General features: G+C 44.3%; 1 protein-coding gene and 1 long non-coding RNA gene across 6 annotated transcripts in view; one reads left to right on the plus strand and one right to left on the minus strand.

Annotated features, from left to right (window-relative positions):
- Positions 1 to 14004, plus strand: part of LOC148394321 (uncharacterized) — a 71992-nt gene that overhangs the window by 14732 nt on the left and 43256 nt on the right. The gene's annotated exons all lie outside the window — the stretch shown is intronic.
- Positions 120 to 13630, minus strand: LOC148394322 (matrix-remodeling-associated protein 5-like). Its single transcript, XM_088382333.1, has 12 exons — positions 13260 to 13630; positions 12993 to 13183; positions 12510 to 12639; positions 11481 to 11722; positions 11026 to 11177; positions 7129 to 10385; positions 6357 to 6498; positions 5514 to 5649; positions 4339 to 5427; positions 4029 to 4236; positions 3107 to 3328; positions 120 to 3004 (listed from the first exon to the last, which is right to left on the minus strand). The coding sequence occupies exons 2-12, from the start codon at positions 13163 to 13165 to the stop codon at positions 1112 to 1114; spliced, it is 7644 nt and encodes a 2547-aa protein (XP_088238459.1). The 5' UTR covers positions 13166 to 13183; positions 13260 to 13630; the 3' UTR covers positions 120 to 1111.

Raw genomic sequence — 14004 nt, forward strand, 5'->3', positions numbered from 1 at the left:
TGTATGTTTAGTAATCTTGTTAAAGTCGGTTGATCGTTTATTGCGTCATCATGATATAATGTATAATTTGGAAAAAATTGATATATTTAGTAGGTATGTGAGAACAGACAAGGAGGCAGTTGGAGTCTTTCCGTTGGCACTGTGGACTCATGAGAGTTTTATTGCAGTTTCCAGTGCAAAGAATCTGATGTCATCATCATGTGTTGCGCCTGCAGTACAAAATCTCACTCCCGGTTCCACGGCTGAGTTTGAAACACGAAAATAAACTCAAGGGGAAAAATAAGGCATATTCTGTATTATTTTTCAATTTATTAATAAAATGATACTGTTAAAACTATAAGACTATCTTGTTGCTCCACAAATACAACATAATTTCTCTTTAAAGAAGCAAACTCAAAAAGTCTTAAGATCAATAACTTAAAATGAAAGTAAAATAAGATTGCTGAGCTGCTGTTCTTGTGCACAGACATGAAATGAAACCATTTTTATCATCACAATAATTACAAACATGCACTTTTTCTGGCTAACATATTTTTAAATGTCTTTCAATCTTATCACACTGCTGCATTAATTCTAAGAAGACGCAGGCAAGCATTATCTTTAAAAATCAAATTGAAAAGATGAGCAGTCCCCGAGAAAAGCAGTTTTAGGTTATAAATTTTTACTGCATTTGAATTACAAATTAAGAACTAATATTTGTCCAAAGCATATACTAGAATTTTAAATCAATGAAGCATCGAGTTCGATCTTTTGCATTGTTAAATTTGGCAGTTACTGAGTTAGAAACTGTGCAAAATGTAATTAATCCTAGAGTGGCAGGTATCAAATGTATTTATATGTAATCACAAAAAAAAGAACAACAGTGTTGCGCATCATACAGTCGCAATTATTGTAACTTGAGCACCATTTTGAAATGAGTTTTAGTCATATCATAAAGACAAGGCACAACGAATAAATGATTGTATGTGTGTCAACAAAAACCTTGGACACACTGATACAAAGATCTTCAACATCAACAATATCTAGACAAAGCTTTGCAGTTCCTTTGGGCATGGGGGAAACATTGAACATTAAGTCAGTAACAGACTTGTCGTGCACGTTCTTTACCTCATTATATAACATGAAGGTATGTCGTCTTAGTGTCGACCCCTATCACATTTTTGGCCGTGCACCTGTAAAATCCTGTGTCCCGACTCGACGGTTTCTGTATCACCAGAGAACCTCGAGGACTCAGATAACGGTTACCATAGATACGAGCCTGGCCCAGCACCCTTAGCTGTGTCATGTCTGGTGTTTCCCAGGTAACCATCGCCTGGGGAGTTGCTATGGTGAGACAGGGCAGCTCCACTGCGACGCCAGGGCGTGTGTAGGTCACAGGTGGGGGTCCAGATGTGATCCGAGGGGGATAGGCGATGATGATGACCGGAACTGTGACAACTGAAACCGAGGAACTATCTGGGCTAGTGGACCTACAAGTATAAGTGCCCCGGTCAAACACAGATGTTTGCTGGATCACCAGCGTTCCGTCATCTTGTACCAAATACCGGCCGGAGTCCCCGCTGTCACCTCTGGATAAGACCTTGCCGCTGGGAAAAGTCCAAGAAAGTGAGCCCAGGGTGTGTTTTGGGGCTTGAGAAGAAGAGCAGGGTAGGCGAAGAGTTTCTCCATTTGTAATGCTCATCAAAGAAGCTGTTTGAGTGCTCACTACTGGTGCTGAGATGGCGGAGGGTGAGAGAGGACCTACTGGGTCAGGGGCTACAAGCGAAGACGGCCCACGTTGTGGCAATTTTGGAGAAGCAGGAAGTGGGGGATGAGGCACCACAGGCAATGCCTGCCCCGGTTGAAATACTTGTGCGGCTCGTGATCGGGGTGCCACAGAGGAAGGTGGCCGGGATGCTTCTTGCGGTTCTGAGACCTCCAGCTCAACCTGAATTCTTGTCTCTCCTTTGTCGCCACTCACCACGCACACCAAAGTACCGCTGTCGGTCACCCGAGCAGCCCGCAGTTCCAGTGTGCCGTTCCGATGCACCGTGAGCCGACTGCCGTAGTAAGGGGCTGGTAGCACACCATTACCTGGCAAATACCAGGTCAAGCGAAGGGATCCATGAGCCGGACATGGCAAAAGAACAGTTTGCCCTTTGGTTATGCGCCGCTTCCCTGTTGTTACCATGCCAACAAGTTTGTTAGCCGTGCTTCCTGTGCCTGTGTTGCCAACACTACTCCTGCTTTTGTCATTGGTTACTCCCGAGTTGCCGCTGACCCAACTTGCTCTACCGTTGTTAGTAGAACTGCTTGTAAATGCGCCATTTCTAGAAATGCCACTTCTGATTCCAGTATCTCTACTGGGGTTTGCATCACTGTTAGCGTTTTCTGTCGCGACTTCATTGCTTCTTGCCCTGAGATTGATTGCATCATTTGCTTCTCTAACTGAAGTGGCTCCATTTGTCACCCTACTATTCAAAGTTTCATGTCCATTTCTATTCATAATTCCACTGTTACTTGCTTTTATGCCAATATTTCCACCCCTGTTCACACCGACGATGACACCACGGCCAAGCTGGGTTGTGATTCCACTTGTAGGCAGTTTGAATCCAGGGCCTGGTCTACTAGCTGCTTTGTTCACTTCCGTGAGTGTCCTTATCCGAGCATTAATATCAGTATAGCCACTGTTTCCATTATTGGGAACGTCCACCTCGAGGCCTACGACCATGCTGCGTTCCCCACCTGAGTTGCTTGCTCGGCATGTATAGTTTCCAGCATCTATTTTCTGGGCTTGACGCACCTCCAGAGTTCCAGGAGAAGCCACCGTAACTCGGTCAGAGTAAAAACCAGAAGTGGCTTTAATGACACGGTGTGCTGGGGAGAACCAGGTCACAGTTGGAGGGGGATCCCCACTGGCCTGGCAGCGAATAACTGCTGTAGACCCCTGACGTACTTTAATAACTTGGAAACTTTTGTCATCATTGAAGATAGGCGGAGATGTCATCATGACCTTGACCTGAACCTGAAGGGAAATATTTTGAAGGAAAAAAATCTTTAATTATGAAAAGGTGATTCTCAAATTTGGGAGGATGCAATTTCTTTTAAAATTCAACTTCAACTTTACCTTCATGGTATCTTGACCTCCTTGATTCTCAGCATAACAAGTGTACTCGCCTTCTTCCCCCCTGCCCACTGCCGGAACCAGCAATGTTCCGTTATTGAAAACAATAAGCCTGCGTCCTCGCCCTGTTCTTTCTTCTCCTTGCAACACACTGTTCACCATAGTTCCATCTGGTAGACTCCAACTGACTGCCGGGTCCGGTAATCCCGATGCCAAGCAATCCACCTGCAATGACCCAAATCACACTTTTAAAGGTGAATTTAAATGTAATCAATTCTTTCGCTCCAAAGTGGGTAATCGATTGCTTGGAGGTGTCATAAATCATTTTTAGAACACTGTCACTCGACTCAGTCCGTACAATTCAATGCACACGTAAACAGGATTAAAAATTAATTGAAACAAGTTGCTGTCAGTATTTTGGTGTCTTCTCTTGTATATGTCACTTCCTCTTTTTCAGTAAGCTGCTAAATAGCTGTTAAAATATTCATCATCAACCATGAAGGCTGACTTATGAAGCAGTGCAGCATATTACATGGCTGAGAAACTCAGCGGTACCCGAAAATGAAATATGCTCCAAATCATCATGTACCAGAAAATAAACATTTCACAGAACAGTCACAAAACCATCCTAGTAATCAGCCGCTGACTTCGCAGTCTGACCCACGATATCGGAAGCGTCTTAAATCTGAAACAACTATAACTGAATAAAGTTCTTGTTTCCAAATCCTGGAAAGTGTGAAGATTGGTTTAAGACGATACTGATTAGATTACTAACCTCAGCCACCTGGGACTTTTTATGTCATAAATCTAATCACTAGATCTCTTAGTTTGACACTGAAATAATCCCTCAAATGTTGAGGCAGTTAATTTGAGCGGGCTGAATCTTGCGTAATGCTTAATATATTTTTTTTAAATGCTAAGGTACCTTCAGTGCTTTTCCAAATGTCACCATCTGATTGAATGGCTGCTTGGGCTCAATCTTTGCAGGCTTGATAACCACAGACACACGTAGGAGGCGATAATCATCAGCGACTTTGTTGCGTGCAATGCAAAGGTAGTCTCCAACGTCCCGCTCTGTCACTGACTGGACGGACAGTGTGCCGTTTTGATGCACTTTCAGACGTCGGTCGAAACTTCAGTATGAGCAAATGTGGGAAAAACAGACAGATATTGAGTGACATACAATGAAAATACAATATTATTACCATCATGTCACATCATGTCTGCTCTCATACCTAAAATTCATATCGACCAGTTTTCTGCTGGGGGTCCTCCAAATGATGACGGGGGTTGGGTTGCCTGTTACAGAGCAGTGGAGCTGCAAATTCTCACCATAGGACACAGCGGTGACAGGGGGCGAGGTTGAGACAATTTTGGCTTTACTCAACGGAGAGACTGGCAAGGCGTGTAAAATAACTGATGCTTTGTCAGAGGTGTGTGAGGTGAGAGTGGAATTATGTGCGGCCATGGATGTTTTTGTCAAGTTAGTCGGCTGTGAGGGAGAGGTGATGACTGTTCTATTGATTTTAGAGGCTGAGTCAGCATTAGCGGACTGATGAGGGTAAGATGGGGATTTGGGACTGAGAGGGGTCAATCTGGCAGAGTCAAGTGGCTTTGAATGGAAATCAGGATGAGGCGAAGATCTGTTTTTCAGAAAAGGAGATGAAAGTGGTGTGTTTTTCGTATCATTGGTCACTTCTGCTTGTTGTGTCGCCTCTTTAATTTCCACTCTCACTGTCCTCTTATCAGTTCCAACTGCATTAAAAGAGGTGCACTCATAAATTCCAACATCTTTAGGTCCAATCTTTCGAATATGCAGGGTCCCGTTTGGCAACACAAAAAGGTTGCCATGGAGAAACTGGGATGGACGAACTACAGCTCCGTCTGGGGTACGCCATCGCAAAGTTGGTGGAGGGGCACCTCTGGCAGTGCAGTCAGCATAAAAAGGTCCTCCTGAAGCCAAAAGTAAGTTTTCCTCTCGGGTTTGCTGCATCACTGGAGGCAACGATGACACGTGCAAGCGCACCGAAGCACTGGCGGCACCGGCTGAGTTGGACGCCACGCATCGATACGCCCCTCGATCACTTAGTAATGTTGATGAAATATGGAGGGTTCCATTTGGATCCATGCTGATTCGATTGCTGGAGTTAGCCGTGGAGGTCAGGACAGAGCGGTCGGGAAGAACCCAAGAGAGCAGAGGGGTCGGAACACCGCTGGACTGACACTCCAGGTGGACCTCCCCGCCCTGATGGATCGTGGTTTCTCTATAGCTTGCAATCTGCATTCGAGGCGGGCGTGTCCACACTTCCAGGGTGGTTAGCAGCCTTGTTATGTAAAAACAAAGCAGACGTAGAAAACATTTCTTATCAAGTGTGTGGTGCATTGATATTCATAATTTGAGTCGCCTCACCTGTCGCGACCCAGGAAACTCTGTGCACTGCAAATGTATGTGCCCCTGTCGTGTAGCTGAACGTTTTGGATCACAAGGGTACCATTTGACAAAACCTCAAAACGTTGAGCCCTGGAATGGGCAGACATCACCGCTCCTGAGACACAGAGACACAGAGAAACCATCAGAAAGGGCAGCAGTTGGTAGAAAAACGAGTAGACAGTAAATTTGGAAACCTTCTGGGTTATCGGTCAATTGTGCAATGATGATGGAATCAATACTGTGCAAGTCTTACGCCATCATTTTTTTTTTTTTAAGCAATGGCCTTTTCGAGTGACAGTCACTCACTAGCACACAGGCCTAAAAGGTAATTTGTGGACTCGGTATTTCCTGTATTTCTGCTTCATGGAGGCTGACGTTCATACAGACAGTTCAATTAAAATTGAGGGAAACTGTTCCACTCGCAATCGAATGACTTAAATGATGGTAAATTATATATTGGCCAGTCCGTGCCGTTTGGTTGTAGTAAGTATATTGCTTTCAGTGTGTGACTGCAGAAAGTCTTTATTTTGCCTGCTCCGGTAAAAAAAAAAAAAAAAATGTAGCTGTGTACATGACATTTAAATTACTTTCTGTTTCTGGAAATGGAAAACATAGGTTTGTCTGTTCCGAGGAGGTCCACACTGTATTTGCTGAGGTAATAAATCGGCACAGAAATCAGATTCAACGAGTCTGCAGAGAGATGTTGGACATGAATGTAATATGAAGATAAGACTGACCTCATTTCCATATAAATTCATTGTGTATTTTGTCGATATACGTATGCTGGGACAAATGTGCGGATATCTGTTATACTGCACACACCTGTGGCGACCTTGGTCCATGTGATGGAAGGCTTCGGCTCTCCTTGAGCTTCACAAGTCAACCTGGCAACGTTTCCTGCTGGGTATGACACCGTTCTGATATGTGGATCTGCAATCCTTGGCCTGGATCGGAAAGCTGGAAACTGCGGGGACAGATTGCTAAACGCTTCAGTTCAATCTTGATATTGCAAAAATTTCAGTGGAATAGTTTAACAAAGGTTATCACAGATTGATAGTTCATCAGCGACAGGCTCATCACATTGGATTGTACAGATTTGTAAATGAATTAACGTCTGATTGCTATAAATCCAGAGGGATTAAACGCCCAAACACATAATGCTGTTGTAATAGAGCATGTGTTTTTCATCTCTGCTTTCGAAATGGCTCTGACGGAGCTCAGAAAAATCCCTAAAATTGGAGAAATGCCATAAACATCCCTAAGGTTTAACAACAGGCCATGTGATCATAGATGAGACTATTTTCAGATCTATTATACATTTTCTCCTCATCTTTTTGGCCTAGGGCTTGCACATTTGGGTGAGTGTGAATGCAAATAAGTTTGATGGGAATGCACCAACCCTGTAAATTACATCTTAAGAATACCCTAAAAGAAATATCCAACTTTCTAAATGACTCAAAATGAAGTCTAAAAAGGTTTGTGAATAAATTAGCATTCAAATACAAAATTGTGTGTAAAGTGATTTCGGCTTTCTACTTGGTCTTATAATCGTGTGTGTTGGCGTAAAGACTTTTTGTAATCTATTAAGACTCACCCGAGGGGCGGCAGGAAGAGGAGATGGAGACCACTGTGGCCTGCTGCTGTGTGAATCTGGAATGAAATTAGCTCCAGGGTTTCTCCAGTCAGTTGGGGGTCGACTCTGGTGTGGCGCGCCAGACACAGGCCTCCCTTTGGGGCCGACCTGGCCGATATTTGGCCTTTCTCTGGGTGACGCAGCGGTATTTGATTCTGTTGTTGATGTGGTAGTTGAAATAGAAGATGCACTAGATGTACTGTCACTCTTTGGAATTTCGGTGGAGATGGCACTGTTTATATAAGTAGGCGTGCTAGTTTCTACAGTAGAAAGCTCAGCGATGGTAGTTGAGCGAATGTCTTCGAATGGATCTTCATTATCCGTCCTAATGGAACCAGTAATGGGTGAGAGAGTAGTTGATGAATACGTAATAGTTGTAGAAGCAGTCGATGTAAGAGTTGAATATGTTGGGGCACGTTCAGTAGTTTCGTACATGGGGGTGATTACGGGGGGTAATGTCAAAGGAATTGGGTTGGCAGTCATCGGAGTAACTGTAGTCGATGTTGGAGGACTGTCGTGAAAAGTTACAACAGATACGTCACCTGTAGAGGCAGTGACAGGATTATTTGTAAGACTGATTGAAGGAGTTGTTGCCAAGGAAACAGTGGAAGAGAGGGTGGCCACACGAGGGGTGGAGAATTGAGATTCATTTAGGATGTCCAACAAATTACTTTCCAGCCCTTCACCCTTTTCGCCTGAAGGTCCATCATCATTTCGGCTCAAGGCTGTTTGTGTGTTTGGGTAGACGTCGTCAGAGTCTGTTTGTGATTTGGAAACAGCCGACTCGGCGCTGTCTGGTATGTTGCCTGAATGAGTCATCAATGAAGTAAGGGAGGAAGGAGTTGGTCCTGGCAAGTCAGATGTTGAAGTGGTAATACCAATTGTGGTAGGAAGAGAAGTGGGTGAAGGATAATCAGTCTCAACATTTGGCGTTGAAAAAGGAGTTTTATTGCGATCCGTATTTTCAGATAGAGTTGGTGAAGTTGTCGTTGTCACCATTTGAATAATAGAAGTGGCAGGCGTCACAGTATTTGGCGTTTGGTTGAGAGGATCGGGTAGCGGTCGACGTGATGTCAAAGGTCGCCCCCTTGTCCTACCGTTGACCCGTCGCCGCTGGCCGATCCTTCTGCGGGAGTTCCAAGGGCTTTGTGGCCGTGTGTTTGGCAAATTCGGCATTTGTCCCTTTTGTGGTTTTGACGGTCGGATTCTTGCGGTGGGCTTTGTTTCCTGCTCCTCTGGGTCAATTTCATTAGTTCCGAATGTTGGCTTTGAGTTAACAAGCTCTGTCTGTGTTGTTGTTTGGGGTGATGTCACATTCTCATTCTCATGTGTTTGTGTTTCTGAGGACTCTTCACTCTCACTGCCTGTTTTTAACTCAGTTTTCGCATTTGTTGTGACTACTAGTGTGTGAGTGGGGTAAATGGGCTGTAGACTTTCCTCTCGCAGAACAGCATCATCAACTGAGGAGCCCTCCATTTCCGATCCATCTGCTCCTTCTGTGTTATCACCATCCTCATGTCTCTCTCTGTCTTCATCATATCTCAGTGATTTTGCTGTGGGCTTTTCTGTTATGATGTCCTCGCTATTGTTCGCGGCTGTCGTCTTTTGACGAATCTTTGCCAGTAGGTCAGCCCATTTTAGCGGGTCAATTTTTTGTTTGTTTGCAGTGTAACGATTTCTCCTCTGCTCCGGTGATAGAGGTCTTCCCCCTCTCCTCAAGGGACCCTCTCTTAACGGCCCTCGTCTTATGGGCTTCTTCACTTGATTTAGTCTATTTGGAGATTGTTGAGTACGACTTTGATGTTTCCCATGAACTACAATTCTCCCTTCTTCCTCTACTTCCTCCCCTGAGCCTTCCTCTATTTGACGTAGTAACGGTGCCCGTATCTTTGTTGATCGCCCAGAGGCTGATTGTGGCCCCCGTGGAGCATCTCCAAGTGACAGCGTCTTCCTTGGGTTTATTTCTACATTCATGGACAACGAGGTACTACCATACTGGTTGACAGCGACACAACGATAATGGCCAGCATCTCTCAGTAAGGCGTTAGGGACAAAGAGACTCCCATTTGATTGCACAGTAAGTCCACCCGATACTGCGAATCCCTTACTAACTATATTCCTGTCTGGTAACACCCAAAATATGTGTGGTTCTGGTGACCCAGAAGCCTTGCAGGACAGACTGACAGGCTGTCCTACTGCCCCTGTAACAGGACGTCCGACTTGCTCACCTGTTGGTGGGGCAGAGGACCCCTCTACCGCCAGACGCAGCGGTAGAACATCTAAATCCCTGCCAGTCCGCGCGACACAGTAGTAAGTCCCTGCATCTGAGTGCTCGACATTCTCTAACACTATCCCAGAACCAGAGACCTGAATCCTAGCATCTTGACTACTGGAGTCAAGTTTGGATCCATCTGGCAGAATCCATTGTACTTTGGGCTGACTCGAACTTAGAAGAGGACAGGTGAGCTCCAGCTTAGTGCCGGGGGCTACTGTTACTGCTGTAGTGGTATGGTTAGTCAAAATGAGTACCCATGGGTGAGAAGCAGTGGTAGATGTTATAGGTTCAGTATTGGGGTCAGGATGAGCTGAAACTCTGGTTGAATATATAAGGCTGACTGTGTCTCGGCCGGACTGTGCTCTGTTAAGTCGAATACCAATAGCTGGCTGCATTAACCAATGCGGTCCTGTTGAGATAGCGGCTTTGACTCCGGTATTATAATACCCTTCTGACTCTGCTGTCTGCCTGTAGCGGTAGGCCAGCTTTGGGCGTTTGTTCAGCATGAGTTCCCTCTCGAGGTGTACTGCAGTCTCACTATAGTAAGCCAGAATCCTCCAAAGACTGTCATAACTCTCTCTCTCAACAGGGCACTCAAGAGAGAATGACAGAGCCATGGCAATAGGTGAAGAGGAGAGTAGGGAGAGATCTGGAACAGGAGACGCATTCTTAGAGTCCGCCGAATGAGTGATGTTGCAGCGCAGTTCAACACTGTTCCCCTGTTGATCCGACAGGCTGAGTGAAGCAACGCCTAAAGGCTCTCTGAAGGTTTCACTTGGTGTGATTTCTCCTAGTTCCGTCCCGGCTGGTGTCTCGTCTCCCCGCAGGGTAATGACAGGGGAGGTGCAGGTCAGATCTTTCTGATCCATCAAGCCTTGACCTTGAAGCCCACTTGGTGACTCACATATTGGACACTGAGGACCTTCGGAACATTTCATTAAATCTGGTTGAAAAGACAGACAAAGAAAAATGAGAGAAAGTGATCCCTTATCCCGAATGTGACGATGTGTACGTCAGAGCTGTCTGCCGCGTCGCTAATGCCAAATTTAGCATGCACGCTCTTCTGTACTATTAATTACACTTCATATCACTTACTAATTAGATACGGTTACTTAATCTGCTCATAAATCGTAAATATGCAAAACCTAATTATTCCGTGGCAAGCATTACCCTTTGTTTCAACGGCCTGCACGCAATGCTGCCAATATGTATTAGTCATGGGAGGTTAAGTCTGGCATGTCAATGAGAACCATTTGATATTCCTGTCTTCTTTAGTGTCTTTGTGAGAATTCCTAAATAGAGGAGTGCGAGAGGCAAAGGGGAGCATGTGATTAAAAGCAGTTGGGAAAGGGGATGTCAAAGGTACACAAAAACACCACCAGATGTATTTAAATGTAAATGTAACTCGTATATCAACCATCAAGCTTTATTTGACGTTTTGAAGTTACAAGACACATTACAGGCTCATCAATCAGTCGGAAATAGCGTCTTTACGTTTTCATTAATAATGCTAACCCTCACCTTCACTCTTTGCCCTCTCCTTTAGTTACATTAATATTAAAGGACAATTAAAAAAAACGAACCTGGGTGAAGAAAACTCCAAGCGGGAAACCAACTCATCCTGCAGTCGCAGCTCCAGGGATTAGCCTGAAGCGCTAGTGTTTCCAGCATCGGTGCCGTCTGTAAGGTGGCCTGGGGCAGGGTGCTTAAACTGTTGTTGGACACGTCAAGGTGTCTACAGAAGGGAGAGTTTTTGGAAGGCTGTCAGCAAAGAGCAAATACAGTAATAGTGCATCTGAAAATCCTGCATTTAGTGGCTAGCAGCAAATTCTTACTCAGTAAAACATTTCTTCTCTTCCTTTGATATTGATTGAAATTAGTTGTGATCGCTTCCGTCATATGCTGATGACACTTGATGGGGGTTCAAACTCTCAAACTTGTTTCAATTTTGGGGCATATTTTATACTAAAATTTGATAACTGGGATGAATCCAAGCTATAAAAAAAAAAAAAAGTTCAATCCTGGAGACTACACCTACCGCAGTGTTGAAAAGTAGTACGTGTTCAGTAGTGAAAGTGTACAGAGAGCCTGGGGATGCAGCTGATGCAGCTTGTTTCCTTGTAGACGGAGCAGACGGAGGCTTGGCAGCTGGAGCAAGGCCCGAGGGTGGATGTACTGGAGGTGGTTGTGATCCAAGTACAGGCGCAGTAGCGAGGTCAGGCCAGAGAAAGTCTGAGTTGAAGAGATCTCTGTCAGCTTGTTGTAGCTCAGCTTTAGTATCTGTGGTGGAAGAGATGAAAATCAAATGATTAATATTAAAACATTAAAAACAGAAGAGATTGGAAAATATCCTTATCGTACTTCTTTAAGTAGCGCATTTCTAACGATTTGAATCATCAACTTTTTGAATCAAAATATGCTTTCTTGTATTCTCTGCTGACTCTTTGCTCGCTCTTCCGGTCGTAGAGCAAGCCTCGACAATACTTCAAGAGGGCGCACGATGATAAAAACAACGTTGCGGAAGGCTTAGACTAAATCGGCTCTCCAGGGAGGATACTTCCACAAGTGGGAAAGATCCAGCTGCTGACAATTCAGGCACATGGAAATATGGATCCCATTATCACAGTATGGCAAATACAGTATAGGCACTCATTTGGCTGAGAGATAAAAAGAAAGGGCGGCTTGGTGAGTCACGACGAGGCACTCGAGTGCCTGTTAAAATGTGGGGTGACTTATGTAATTACTGCATTTGATTCCAGCATGCATCCCCTTTAATAGCTAAATATAACAAAAATAAATATAATTTATGAATATATTTATTTATATGGTCACTTTGGACTCTCAAAAAAGTCAGCAGTGAGACACAAGATGCTGAAAGTAAGAAATATTAGTACCTTTTTATCCCTATTTTTTTTTCACATTTGTATTTTATACCTCTCTGACTTCAATCACCCTCAGTTGATGGCCATGCATATATTTGAACTCAAGTGCTGTTCTTCATTTCATCCTAATTCAAAGAATGATAATTGGCTCAGTGAAAAGTGCCATTTCCCCCCTCCCAGTTTACCTGTAGTGATTTCAGGTCTCGAAACAGTGCGTCCGCCAGCTGGTGGATGTCATTGCTATGCAACATCAAAAGCTCTAACCTCTGTAGCCCGGCCAACGATCTATCATGAATCCTCTGGATGCTATTGAACCTGTATGGTGGAAAAACACAATCCAGTTTAGTGGCAGTGGTTGACTTCCATATTGTTCTAATGTCAAAACAAAAAGGAAATGATGCAAAATGAATTAATTTGTGCTTGCCTCAAGATCACCATATTTTTATTTTTTGTAATATTATAGCATTCAGTAGTTTCAGCCCGCTTTTGCATTTAGGCCAAACTGGTATTTTGGAGGATAAGCTATAGTTTGCAGTTGCCTTGACACCTACAGTCAAACTCTGCATGTGTGCTTGCACAGTCAACAAAAGCTGCATCTGACAAACAGCTTGTGCACGGTACAATATACGTCTATGAGGCGCTTAAACTTTGTGCCCGGCAGCCATTACCCCAAGTTGATGCGGCGCGTATGTGCAGGCAATCCAGAAGGGACGTTGAGCAGGGAGCGGAAAGTGCAGTGGACTTCATTGGCCTGGTAGCAGTTGCAGCTCCTGGGGCAAGCCTGGCCCCCGGGAAGCACGAGGGCCCACAGTGCCAGCAGCACACCCACACTTGGAAACATCTTCAGGGTTGTCACTGGCTGACAGACCAATTATTAAAAAAAAATGAAATGAAAGTATTGCAGTGTATCCCCCCCAAAGTAATGAAAAGCTTACCTTAGTCGTTCAGTCAGATGGAATATCCAGCACAGAATCTTTCATTGTCCCAATTAAATGTGTTTTTGTAGTCCAACAACCGGAGTGGTTCCCAATTTTCTGGAACCTGATCACTTGCTTCGGTTATCCATTTACCCCGTGAATTCCAAATCGAACCAGAGTTGTCACCGTCATAAAAGGGTAGGGGAAGAAAAAAAAACTTAATAAAAGTTTAAATTAGAGACATCCACAAGTTCTTTCAAGTAGCATCCAGCCGGCTTCTGTGTTTGCGTGTGTCGGGGGATGAAATGGAAACTACTGCGTGTGTGCGTGGGCGAGTGTGAATGACAGTGGGTGTGTGTGGATGTTTGAGTGCAAGAGAAGAGAGTGGGCTAAAGTAAACTTGCAGAGAAGCAAAGGAGGGGCTTGCCTGCACTTTTTTACTGTATCACGTCAGTGGGAGTCCCTCTCCGTGCTGGAAAAGGCATGGGAGGGAACGTTAGCAACTTATCACAAGGAATGCCTTGTTTGGCTTTTTTTTTTTAAAACATTCATTCTTTTTCTCAAAGTATTATGCACAAGAGGGCTTATGTAATCATTTTGCGGGAAAAAAAAGTATAAAATCAAAAAATGTCATGTCGTATTACGTGAGCTTTCAAAAATTTAAACGTTTGTGGCTATGATGCCAGATTTGTGTGTATCACAAAAACTTGGCCTTTGAACGGGGGGGTGTAGACTTTTTATATACACTCTTAGCAAATCATCC

This window comes from Syngnathus floridae, chromosome 8 (genome assembly GCF_059516105.1).
Source record: "Syngnathus floridae isolate MCC-2025c chromosome 8, RoL_Sflo_1.0, whole genome shotgun sequence".
NCBI lineage: Eukaryota > Metazoa > Chordata > Actinopteri > Syngnathiformes > Syngnathidae > Syngnathus > Syngnathus floridae.

What these genes read in the sequence shown, in the direction of transcription:
- LOC148394322 (XM_088382333.1), bottom strand. Translation starts at nt 13,165, where the DNA reads ATGTTTCCAAGTGTGGGTGTGCTGCTGGCACTGTGGGCCCTCGTGCTT. An exon ending in CTCTTCCTGCCGCCCCTCGG is followed by an intron (nt 6,499 to 7,128) that starts GTGAGTCTTAAT and finishes CTGTCCCCGCAG; the next exon opens with TTTCCAGCTTTCCGATCCAG. An exon ending in GAGGTCAAGATACCATGAAG is followed by an intron (nt 3,005 to 3,106) that starts GTAAAGTTGAAG and finishes ATTTCCCTTCAG; the next exon opens with GTTCAGGTCAAGGTCATGAT.